General features: G+C 43.5%; 1 protein-coding gene across 1 annotated transcript in view; it reads right to left on the reverse strand.

Annotated features, from left to right (window-relative positions):
* TMEM64 (transmembrane protein 64) overlaps positions 1–12192 on the reverse strand; it is a 38220-nt gene extending 26028 nt beyond the window's left edge. Inside the window, exon 1 of the mRNA XM_055432096.2 lies at positions 11156–12192. Coding sequence (XP_055288071.2) covers positions 11156–11947 — 792 coding nt within the window. The 5' untranslated portion in view covers positions 11948–12192. The remainder of the gene's footprint in view (positions 1–11155) is intronic.
* Positions 12193–13123: the final 931 nt, after the last annotated feature.

Raw genomic sequence — 13123 nt, forward strand, 5'->3', positions numbered from 1 at the left:
ATCCTGCTGGTTAGCTTCTATGATCAGAAATACTTCAGTGTGGGTTTCAGGGATGGTGAATGCTACCTGATTGCCACCCTCCCATGCTTTCAGAACTCCAGAAGCACCGTGAAAGTACACACATTCTTATTCCCAGAAGTACTGTGATTTACTTGGAGATGTAATTCACTTGCCTCGATAGGTAAGGGTTACTGTAGCATATTACCATATACCAGATAGATCCTGAAAACAATGTGCACATCTGAAGGGAAGAAAAAACGAGAAAAAAAAACCCTTAATCTTAAAGAGTAAGAACTGATTCTTCACTGAACACACATTTTTGAAGCTGACAAGAAGAACTGTGTACAGACAGACGGTCACTTGAAAGCGTGCTGAACCTCAGACACGGTACAAAGCACAGCTCCTCTGGCAACACTGCCTACAGTTCCTCTAACTTCTCCATTTACAATTGTTTAACAAACTAAAAAACCATCATTTTTAAACAGAATATCTTGACACAGATCAAATGAAGAATATAAAGGTGATCTGTGTATGGAAGACCTCAAATTTTATCCATAGTTTTGTGAAACGACATTAGTTTTGGCAAATCACACCTTCCTGTAGAGGTGTGTTTCCTAGTTTATATAAAAGCAATGTTGTTTATTGACAAAGTTATGTTAATATAAATTTCAATTAAAACATATATCTAGTAATATTATACAGAAAAAATCATGAATCCCCATAATAATTTTTAAGGAATGGTCAAAAGAAGTTAAAGTGACTACAGTTTGATCATTTCATCTACTTATTATTGATAAATCATATTTCATGATGTATATCCTGAAAATACTGTCAGTGTTTCAGAAACAGAAAGGAGGGAGAAAGAGTTAACAAACGGCAGCCAACTTTCACTCCCAGAAACAGGAAATTTTAAAAACTGTTTTAAGGAAAAACACTATCATCCTCTTCCCTCCTCAGAATACTTCTTTCCTTGTTTCCAATCTCAGCTGCCCTAACTAGACAGCACTCTCCCCCCCTCCCCACATCCAGTCATCTGCTCTTTCCTAGAGAATTCTACCTTCTGCGTCTGTACGAAGTCTGCCCGTCATCTCTTCTGTTCGTCTCCTCTCTGGCCTAGACGCGGTAGATCTACCCACCACTCACAACCTAAGTTACATTCTGCAGAAATCTTTTAAAAATGGCAAATCCAATCCCGCTTAAACTTTTTCCTACTGCCATCAGAATAGGTTCAGATTCATCAACATGCAAAGTACAAAATGACTGTGTGGTCATGAAAGTCATTCTGTACCCTACTCAACGACCAAAATGTTCATCACATTCAGTAAAAAGTCTCTGAAATCATTTACAACATTCACTCACAATGTTATTACATAAAGGAAGCACATGCACTAAAAAGCGAAAAGACTAGAAAAATAAACACGAAAATGCTGAATGTTTTCCTCCTTATACGTACTATACTTTTCAAAGTTTTTACAATGAATACTTATTCATAGGCAGAAAAAACACTTTTAAAATAAGTTTTAACAAGACTCTCTGCCTCTAAAGACATTTTAATCTAGGAAGGGGTAATAAGACATACTCTAATTGTTACTATGATACAACAGGCTAGATATACAGGTTTGTGAATTCTAACCCCATATATGACACATGAAAACCACAGAAGCTGGTGAGATGACTGAAGAGGCACAAAGAGAACACCGTTTTAAGGAAGTAACAGCCAGCTATACTTAGCGGTTCTGTGAAGTCTACAGATGAGGTGGCAACGCATTTTTCAGCTTGGTCATTATACCTCAACCTTCAGACTTAAAGACTCCAAGCTCCTTCAAAACAGGCTGCGTCTCTGTCATCTATTCCATCTGAACTGTACCAACAGCAATGAATCAGGATACTTTAATAGTAAGAAAAATCAGTATACTTTAATAGCAAGAAGAATTAATCATTAGTTAAGCTGGCACAATGTGTATTATGACTCATAATTGGTATATGAATATCTATAACACAGAATAAGAATTTAAGAAGATGAAAAAACGTTTTTATAAAACGTACCGTCACCAAAACTGTTACATACAAAGTAATGTTAAATAGTGACTCAGAACATTTGTCTTTTTGAGAGTAAACTCTGAGACCCTGTCTAACCTCTCTAATTTTACAAATAATGATAATTGGAGGCCAGATCATTAAATGACTTCACCAAAGTCACACAGGAGCTGAGACAGAACTAAATGTCCCCAAACAGTCCATAAGACTAAGAACTTTACAATTTTTCTGGTCTCATAGTCACTAGCCAATAAAATATTTTTATTTAACTGCAGTAAATTTCAGTTCAATTGTGAATTAAATTATTAGAAGCAATTTATCTTTTTCTTGACTACTCCAGGCAAATTCAAGGGAAATACAATACAGTTCAGTTATACCTGCTTCAGTTTTGTCTTTAATCTTATTTTGCCATCATTATTTTAGTCAGTACACCAGTTTAACAGCTTCCTGCCCCTCCCTCAAACAAGCAAAAACACTCCCTGTTGCTGCTTCTAACCTACTCTGTACTAATAAAAATAGCAGAAGCAACTAACAGTTTGTAACATAAAATTCTTTGAAATGGTTCTACTGATAAGTGAGCCGGGCTGATGGGTCAGGCCTTCCACTTTTAAACTTACTCATTTCTTTTTTTCCTTTTTTTTTTTTTTCATTTTACCCACAATACCTATACATATATTTTTAAAGGCTTTTGTTAAATTCAAAGGTAAAAAGATATATATGAGAGCTTATGGGTCTCTTCCTACAGTTTCAGGGGCTTGGACTTGGTGGTTATTTTACTACAGTGACTGTTATAGCTCTCATGCAAACTTCTGTAAAGTCCCAGGTAGGAAATATTTTAGGCTTTCCAGGCCATAGGGTTTTTGTCATAAATACTCAACCTTGATGTTTTACCTTAAAAAGAGTTACAAATGGTACATCCACGAATAAGCATGGCTGTATTCCAATAACATTATTTACAGACGCTGAAATCTGAATTTCATGTATTTCTCACAAACACACACAACATTCTTTTGATATCTTTTCCAGTCATCTCCCTAGCATGATGCCTGATTCAACTGTGGAGAACCTGGCCCGGTGCCTGACACATGGGAGGTCCCAGGGCTAGTGCTCTGCAATTAGAGCCAGCAGCTCTCTGGGAAACAGGGAAGTTCTCTGCTGATCTTCTCAGATCAATAGCAGAACCTCAGGTAAACTCACGGCTCCACCATTTACCAACTGCATGTTCCTAGACTAGTTATTTCACCATTCTGCCTCCATTGCCTTAGCTTAATATGAGAATTAGGGTTCAAATGAACATTAAGTAAGTAATGTGTACATGCTAGAACAACAGTGCCTGGCAATTACTAAGTATAACATAAAAAAATGGTTAAATTAAAAAGAAAAAAAATTCTCTGAGTTTCAAAGTCCTCATCTTGGAATACAGAGGATGGAGAGAAGGAAATAGTAATGAACAAGCTGTACATTTTATCACAGCTATGCAGCAGGTAATGGCAAACACATTTCATAACAGAAAGCATGGCTCAAGGAGTAGCTCAAGATGTCAGAGGAAATGTCAGAACCAAGTCTGACTTCAAGTGTGTGATATTTTGTCCTCTATGTAACTGCCTATGAGTCACTGATAACTCCTCAAAGGAATGCTGTGATGATTAAGGGATAGTATACATGTAAATTTTCTCTCCATACTGTAAAGTGGTATACAATATATGATCAAGAGGATCTTACATGCTATGTTTTATGCTTTTATTTGAGGTTTCAAAGATTCAACCATGAAAACATTTCCCATGTGGACTGAAGTTTTTCTATGACCAAAGTGAAAAGAGGGAATAATTTTTAGGCTCTCCTGTGGAACAACAGTAACAACAACATCAAACCCCCCTGGACTTGATGGTTATTGGAAGTTGCAAGCACCAGTATGCATATTGTTACCCATTAGAACCACTTATTATGTAATATATTTGGATTAACAGGGGCTTGCCTCCAAGCTCAGTCGGTGAAGAACCTGCCTGCAATACAGGAGACTCAGGTTCCATCCCTGGGTCAGGAAGATCCCCTGGAGAAGGAAATGGCGACCCACTTCAGTATTCTTGTCTCAAGAATCCCATGGACAGAGGAGCCTGGCGGGCTACAGTCCATGGGGTCGTGAGATCAGACACGACTTAGCGACAAACCGCCACCAAACCACCATATTTGGATTAAAGTTGATATTTCACCAGTGGTAGCTTTAAACTGTTGAAGTCCAGATATCTCCACGGGACTATCTTACAAGAGACCTTACAAGAAGGCATTAATGCTTTCTAAATACAGTTATTTTTATGAATGCTTACAGTTTTCAACTTTATCAACAAAAAGGAAATCCTGAAGTTCTGAGGCTACAGACAAGATCTGCCTAGTTTAAGTCAGAAATAATCATGTTTACTTCTTAGAATGTTGACGATGAAATACGTTAACATACTAAGCGGTACTTAGTAATTGTGGAATGATAAGAGAGAGGCTAGAGGTAAGCTGAGGGTTGGGAAAATGTCCTGAGGGGAAAAGAAAACCCAACTGAGGGTTTCCCTAAAGGGAGTTAATGCAAGATTAACTTTGCATTCTAGAAAGATCATTCTGGAGGGAGAAAAAACTGGAAATCCTTGCCTAAGAGTCAAGGAGACTAGATAGGAGGCTGAAATGCTGCCAGAGTAGTGGCGGTGGACTGGACTGAAGGGTCTGGGAGGCAGAATCCAGAAGTCAAGGCCAGAGTCAAAGACTACTGTAGCCAAACACTCAAGTTCTCGCACCTTCCCGGAACACACATTGCCCCTGTGAAGTCAGCTGTGGCCATGTCACTTGTTCAGGCTAGTAAAAAGTGAGATTACTTCCAGATGAAAGCATTAAAAATCAGTAGAATTCACTATGTCACATAAACCAAGTGAAAGATGGTGGCTCTGTCAACCTGGATCCCAAAGTAAAAATAACATAAAGTACACTCCCTACTCCTTCCCCGACAAAGCAGAACCTGTATCTGCGTCAAGTAAGGAAACAAGCCTTTGCTTTTTTTTCTAATACTTAAGGAAGATGTATTTATGAAAAATCATGAGGAAAAATATGGCATCATATGCAATATAGAGTCTACTTATTTAATTAAAACATTTTTAAAAGGATATATTATAAATGCTAGGAGCATATATTATAGTCCCCCAAATCATAAAAGTGGAATTCAAAATACAAATTATATCTCCCTTCACTATAAATACAAGCTGCACTTTTTACAAGTCTTTGCTTTCCAACCCAGTGAGGTTTGGGGGTTGTTGTTGTAGCACAATTTAGCCTATCCTGAGTGAAGCAGTAAGAAACAGTCATTCTAGATATGTGCCCAGATAAGAACAGTACTTAGAAACACACACAGACAACACATCTAGAACTCTTGTCTTAATGGACAATAATACCTACAGATGCAAGATTACATCAAAAACGTTGGTAGGTGGGGGCCTTTATTTCCCACAGGAAAAATGAGTACATTTTTAAAAGTAGAAACGATTCTAAAATGTAGCTGGGAAACTGTGTTTCTTATGATCTAAGAATTCATAAAGTGTTATGTACTTAATTTCCACTGCAAAAGTGAAGTGTCAATTTGTTCATTGCTTTTTAGCACACATGGGAGAAGGAAAGAAATAAAGCTAAGAACAGATAGCAAGCAAGGGAGAGCCTTTTTCCTTCTATATATTCCTCTTTTACAATCAGCCCCTGCCTCTAAAATATAAAATCTACCTCCACCATAATAATAATTGCTATTAATTTTTGAGAAATGAGTACGTGCCAGGCAAATGCTCACTGCCTTCACTACATTAGCTTATTTGAGCCTCATAACTCAGCACAGACTAATCAAGGACTGTCTATTTCCAAAGCCTGTGCCTCTCATGACCACTACCTTTCCTCTTTGAAGTTGGCCCAAATCATGAGCATTGATTAAAGGTCAATCAATCGTGGACACTGAAGGTGAGTTTTAACTGGGATGGAGAGGAGGAAGGATACTTTTAAAAGACAGATAGGGAAGAAGAAAAAGACACCTGGAAAGGGGAGAGTTTTGGGTAGCCAGAGGGGTATGAGGACAGAGAGGACAGAATCAGAAAGTTCTAGAAGGCAGAAGGGGAAGCCAAGCTAAAACAAAAATCAGCATTAACTTTCTTTTCACTCACATACCTTGGAAGAATTCAGTAAACAGTTTCAGTTGTAGAAGCTATTATGTAGATAGTTAAAAAGAGAAATGAACAAGATGAAATAGACTATATCCAATGGCTCCACAAGCCACCTTGCTTAAGGCCAAGAGTGAGAGTTTGACACAGTACCATGAACTTTTTCAGATAATCTGGGGTTTATAACTCAGCTCCACCACTTGATCCTTCAAGACCCTTCATGGATCACACTCTTGTCAAGGCAAAAGGGCCTACGTAACTCAGTGAAGCTGTGACCCATGCTGTACAGGGCCACCCAAGATGGACAGGTCACAGTGAAGTTTTGACAAAACGTGGCCCACTGAAGGAGGAAACAGCAAACCACTTCCGTATTCTTCCCGTGAGAACCCCATTAACAGTAAGAAAAGGCAGAAAGACAGGGTAATGGAAGATGAGCGCCCCAGGTCGGAAAGAAAAGAAAGAAAGTCAAGTCACTCGGTTGTGTCCAACTCTTTGTGACCCCATCGACTGTAGACTACAGCCTCCTCCGTCCACAGGATTTTCCAGGCAAGAGTACTGGAGTGGATTGCCATTTAAGGAGTTCAGGAAGCTACTGGGAAGAGAGAAGGGCAATTACTCGTAACTCCAGAAAGAATAAAGCCTTGAAGTGGAAACGATGCTCCGTTGTGGATGTGTCTGGTGGTGAAAGTAAAGTCCAATGCTGTAAGGAAGAGCATTACATAGGAATCTGGACTGCGGTGCTGGAGAAGACTCTTGAGAGTCCTCTGGACTGCAAGGAGATCAAACCAGTCAGTCCTAAAGGAAATCAACCTTGAACATCCATTGGAAGGACTGACGCTGAAGCTGAAACTTCCATACTTTGGCCACCTGATGTGAAAAGCCAACTCACTGGAAAAGACCTTGATGCTGGGAAAGATTGAAGGCAAAAGGAGAAGGGGATGGGAGAAGATGATATGGTTAGACAGCATCACTGACTCAATGGACAGGAATCTGAGCAAACTCCAGGAGACAATGAAGGACAGAGAGCCTGGCATGCCGCAGTACATGGGGTCACAAAGAATCAGATACGACTGAGCTACTGAACCACCACCATCACTTGGTAGCTGGGTGATCCTGAACAAGCTCCTGGATGCCTCCGTGTCTCCCTCAGTTAAACTGTGCCAATAACACCTATTTCAAGAGGCCAGTTTTCTTTTTTCCTTCTTTTCTCTTGACCTCACAAGGCCAAACTGAGAACTGCCTCTTGTCAAGTTTATTTTCAATTAATTACCTTAAATTATTTCTAAGTACAAAGCATAAATTACATGTTTAATATATTTATTTTTTAAAACTTATTTAATTTTAATTAACAAATTATAATGAGCCCACATTATATATCCAGGACAAAATATAAAATGAAGAAATGGAGTCAAGGGTTAAGACTCTATCTGCAAACCATTATTTAGTACCTAGGTGATCCTGGATAATAACAACAGTAATGATGTCATGATATTAAAAGACGCTTACTCCTTGGAAGGAAAGTTATGACCAACCTAGATAGCATATTAAAAAGCAGAGACATTGTCAACAAAGGTTCGTCTAATCAAGGCTATGGTTTTTCCAGTGGTCATGTGTGGATGTGAGAGTTGGAGTATAAAGAAAGCTGATCGCCGAAGAATTGATGCTTTTGAACTGTGGTGCTGGAGAAGACTCTTGAGAGTCCCTTGGACTGCAAGGAGATCCAACCAGTCCATCCTAAAGGAGACCAGTCCTGGGTGTTTACTGGAAGGCCTGATTTTGAAGCTGAAACTCCAATACTCTGGCCACCTGATGTGAAGAGCTGACTCATTTGAAAAGACCCTGATGCTGAGAAAGATTGTGGGCAGGAGGAAAAGGGGACAACAGGGGACGAGATGGTTGGATGGCATCACCGACTCGGTGGACATGAGTTTGAGTGAACTCCGGCAGTTGGTGATGGACAGGGAGGCCTGGCGTGCTGTGGTTCATGGGGTCGCAAAGAGTCGGACACGACTGAGCGACTGAACTGAACTGAATGATGACAAAAGCCAGAGTGTTTGTTATTCCAGGCTTCAGTTCAGTTCAGTCACTCAGTCGTGTCCGACTCTTTGCGACCCCATGAATCACAGCACGCCAGGCCTCCCTGTCTATCACCAACTCCTGGAGTTCACTCAAACTCATGTCCATCGAGACGGTGATGTCATCCAGCCATCTCATTCTCTGTCGTCCCCTTCTCCTCCCGCCCCAAATCCCTCCCAGCATCAGAGTCTTTTCCAGTGAGTCAACTCGTTGCATGAGGTGGCCAAAGTATTGGAGTTTCAGCTTTAGCATCAGTCCTTTCAATGAACACCCAGGACTGATCTCCTTTAGAATGGACTGGTTGGATCTCCTTGCAGTCCAAGGGACTCTCAAGAGTCTTCTCCAGCACCAGAGTTCAAAAGCATCAATTCTTCGGCAATCAGCTTTCTTCACAGTCCAACTGTCACATCCATACATGACCACTGGAAAAACCATAGCCTTGACTAGATGGACCTTTGTTGGCAAAGTAATGTCTCTGTTTTTAAATATACTATCTAGGTTGGTCATAACTTTCCTTCCAAGGAAAGTAAGCATCTTTTAATTTCATGGCTGCAATCAGCATCTGCAGTGATTTTGGAACCCCAAAAAAGTAAAGTCTGACACTGTTTCCCTATCTATTTGCCATGAAGTGATGGGATCAGATGCCATGATCTTTGTTTTCTGAATGCTGAGCTTCAAGCCAACCTTTTCACTCTCCTCTTTCACTTTCATCAAGAGGCTTTTGAGTTCCTCTTCACTTTCTGCCATAAGGGTGGTGTCATCTGCATATCTGAGGTTATTGATATTTCTCCCGGCAATCTTGATTCCAGCTTGTGCTTCTTCCAGCCCAGCGTTCCTCATGATGTACTCTGCATATTCCAGGCTTAGTAGCATTTATTTATGCAGTCGTCTCAATAATCCTATGAAGTAGGTAACGTTACTTTGCCATTTTGCATACAAGAAAGTGAACCATAAAGAGGATAAGCAACTTGACCAAGGGCAACAGATTCAGATTCTATGGCGAATTCTATGGGGACAGCAGAATTCAGATCATCAGCCCTGTGTTTTGTACTATTAGATAACATCTGTAATATACATATAATCACTTTCCATAGAGCTAGTTTAAAGATTAGAAATAATATGTGGAAGCAGTCCAGGAAAGTAGGCACACAGTTGGTAGACAAGAAAATGCACAACGAAATAAGCTATACTGGAAAGGATGCAAACTAACAGAATGAAACTATTTAGGTTCCTTAGTTCCAACCCTCTTTCAAAGTTTAAGGATACCTGAGTGATTATTAGCCAAGGCTGGGTCAAAATTCAAGTTTATAGGAAGCTGTGAAAGGTAAAAATTTAAGGAAGAGAAGATACTAAACCACCTGTAAACATAAAACTTTCTGTGTACAGAAAAGTCCTTATCTATTTCCACATCGCCACAAGCCTCACTCTATATTGCTGCACTTGGCTAGAATCAAAATGAGATTTGCAAAAGGAATTTAAAAAGAAAAGGGTAGGTTGGTTAGAAATATTCTTAACATAAAACAAAATGAGAAAGTTTCTAGAGATAACAATTTATTTTTGAAACAAATTTGTCAGGTTCACTAACATATATTGATTCCAGTGTATCTGAGTGCTAAAACTCTTTCTTCACACAGCTTTTTTTTTTTTGGTCTAGTCGAAGGGTTGAGTTTCTGGGCATCTATATGAAAATTCTTTGAACTTCAGAATCACTGAATTTGAAGAACACAGTAATTAGTTTAACCCCCTCAACTTAAAAAAGAGGAAAGCAAGGGCACATAGCCAGTGGTAAAGGACCTGCCTGCTAATGCAGGAGACATAAGAGACACAGCTTCAATCCCTGGGTCAGGAAGATACCCTGGAGAAGGGAATGGCAACCCACTCTAGCATTTTTGCCTGGAGAATCCCATGGACAGAGGAACTGGGTAGGCTACAGTCCATGGACACGACTGAGGTGACTTAGCATACAGCATGCGCTGAAGACACTATGTAAATACTGGATCCTTTTTTTCCCCATGGGATGGTCCTCAGTAGCAGAGTTCCATTCTTCAATCATTTACTAGCAGTGTTTCCATTACTCAGTCATTTACAACGCGATGTACATTAGTTAGAAACACCTTAACTGAATAAGCAAAAGATATGAATACAAGACCAAAAAGCGTACAAGGTGTATAAAAAGACAAATATATTCTCAGCTGGGAAAAAGGTTACCTGTCTAATTTTGTTTTATCCACTACCAAGTGATTTTAAAATGAAGTTCCTCCAAAGAAAGGTAAAAAGGAGGCTTTCCCCCTTATTATGGAGAAGGAAATGGTTATTACACTATATTAAAAAAGAAAATTATTTGATGGAAAAAAAATCCTATTAAAAATTTTAGGAAACTCCAAAATAGAGTCTACTTTCTCCTCTATTTACCTAAACTCTTCCTTTAGCCGCACATTGTTAAAAACTTTAGCTAAGATAACTGGATGCATTTTGGCAGGTTAGAGGGAAAGCCAGGCTTTATTTACTCCCTGACTGGTGCGGCAGCTGCTACAGAGTAAAGTGACAAATGTTTAAAATAGATATTTCTTCTCCTCTCCTCTCAGTTAAGAGGGCTCATTTTTAACCAGTTAAGTTCAGTTCAGTCGCTCAGTAGTGACCGACTCTTCGCGACCCCGTTTCTCTACCAAATCTCCAATTGAGGGGGCCCGACACAGATTGGCTTTATCTGTCTGAAATTTTTCAGGGTACTCAGAAAGCAAGTTGTTAATGTCACTCCTCTGCCGGCATTCCACAGGACGGAGCGCCCTCCCAGGGCCGCCCCAAGATCGCTCAAAATAACAACAAAAAAAGACGTGGGAGAGAGAACGGCCCAGCGGCACGCCACTTACCGAGAACACTGCGTTCTGCAGCCCGAACGGTATGGGGGTGAGCCTGGCCAGCGCCACCACTTTGAGGCCGCTGCCCCCCTCCACCACGCGGATGACGGCGCTGAGCTTCTCGCTGCTCTGGATCCTGGCGGCCACCCAGGCGGTGAGCAGCCGCTTGCAGACCACGTGGGCGATGAAGGTGCCGATGAGGACGCCCACCACCATCAAGCCCATGCCCAGCACGAAGCCGTACAGGTAGCCGGCCGCCACGTTGAGCACGATGTAGCCCCAGCCGCAGGGAAACGAGACCACGATGAAGCCCACGACGAAGAGCAGGACCCCCAGCAGCGAGTCGAGGCTCTCGGCCCAGAGCAGGAGGTGCTGCAGGTAGCGGCGGACCAGGGCCAGGGAAGCGAAGCACACGGCGGCCAGCACGCAGGCCAGCACCAGGCTCCGGCACCAACAGGTGCTGCCGAGGCAGCAGCAGCGCCAGCTTCTCACCTCGGCCACGTCGACCACCGCGCCGCCGCCCCCCGGGCCGCCCGCTACCGCGCCGCCGGGCCCCGGCCGCTCGGAGGCGTCGGGCGGGGCGTGGCGCTCCAGGCCGCCGCCCAGCAGCGCCCCCGGGGCCGCCGCCGCGCTCGCCCCGCCCCCGCGCGGGGGCAGGCGCCCCTCGGGGCCGTCCCCGCCCGCCGCCAGCGGCAGGGCCCAGCCGGCCGGCGGCGGCGGCGGCTCGGCGTGGCCCCGGAGGGCGGCGGCGTACTGCAGAAGCCGGGGCAGCGACTGGCGCAGGCTGCCGCCGGCGCTCCACATGCCGCGGCCCAGCGCCGGGCCCTCCTCAGCCGGCCTGCGCCTCCGCCGCCGCGGCGGCCGGGCTCGGCAGGCGGCGGGCCTGCATGGCGTCCCGCGCGCGTGGCCCGACTCGCCGCGTTCTCTCGAGGGGCACGAGAGGGCCTCAGGGAAAAAAAGGCTGAGGGCTCGCTGACGGAAGGATGACGCCGAGAAGAGGGAGAAAGCGCCCGACGCCACACAGGCGGAGGCCGCCTCTCTGGGGGCCGAGGGGGCGGGGCGTCGGCGCGCGGGGGCGGGACCTGGCGCGAGCTATATCAGGCCCCGCCCCCGCCAGGGTAATGAGGAGGCTGGGTAGCGGCGGCGTCTGGAGGGCTGAGGCGCTGAGGGAGCCGCTGGGAGGAGAGAAACAGCAGAGACTGTGGGGGCGCCAGAGGAGGAGAGGAGCTGCTGTAAGGTGGAGAGGTGGGTGACGCGCGAGGAATCCTGCAGGGGCCTTCCCGGTCTTCCTAGAGGGCGCACGCGTCCCTGCCTGTCAGCCAGCCGCTTGGATTCTCACCCAATACCTGTTGGCTGTTTCTGCAGTAACCTCTGATCGCTTATAGCCACAGCTACTGTGGTGATATTAGAGGAAAAAGAGTTCTTCATCTGCTTTAAGGAGGATTTGCTCATTTTTATCTCGCCAGGTAGTGAAATCTCCGTGCAGGTTTCAGGTCGTCGTTTGGTACTTAAGGAATTAGGTATAAAAGCCCAACCTCGACAGAATGCCAATTCTGACCCCAGAATGCCAATTCTGACCCCAGAAGTCTTTAATTGAGCGCCAGACACCCGGGCTAGCGACTTCTCGAAAAGATACACCGAAGAACATTCTTAAGGATTAGCCATACCAGATGACTCCTTCTCATGCTGCTTTCCCTTCTTCTGTTTGCCTAGACTCTAAGGTTAGTGTTCTTCAGGCGCTTTTCCTTCTATTTAGAGCTCGCCGAGCCCTCTCATCTGAGCTCATAGATTTGATCCCACTTGGGGGTTATACGCTGATAACACCCAAGTCTATCTCTTCCTGTCCCTCCCTTGCACTCCAGCCTGTGGACACACCCAGATGGAATTTCTGTAGGTACCTCAAACTCAGCATAGCTCTGGTGCAAAAAGGAGTTAGTAACTGGTCAAGTCATTAACCCCTGAATCTCAGTATTTGTTTTT

This window comes from Moschus berezovskii, chromosome 16, assembly GCF_049115385.1.
Source record: "Moschus berezovskii isolate FMDL1 chromosome 16, NW_MosBer_1.0, whole genome shotgun sequence".
NCBI lineage: Eukaryota > Metazoa > Chordata > Mammalia > Artiodactyla > Moschidae > Moschus > Moschus berezovskii.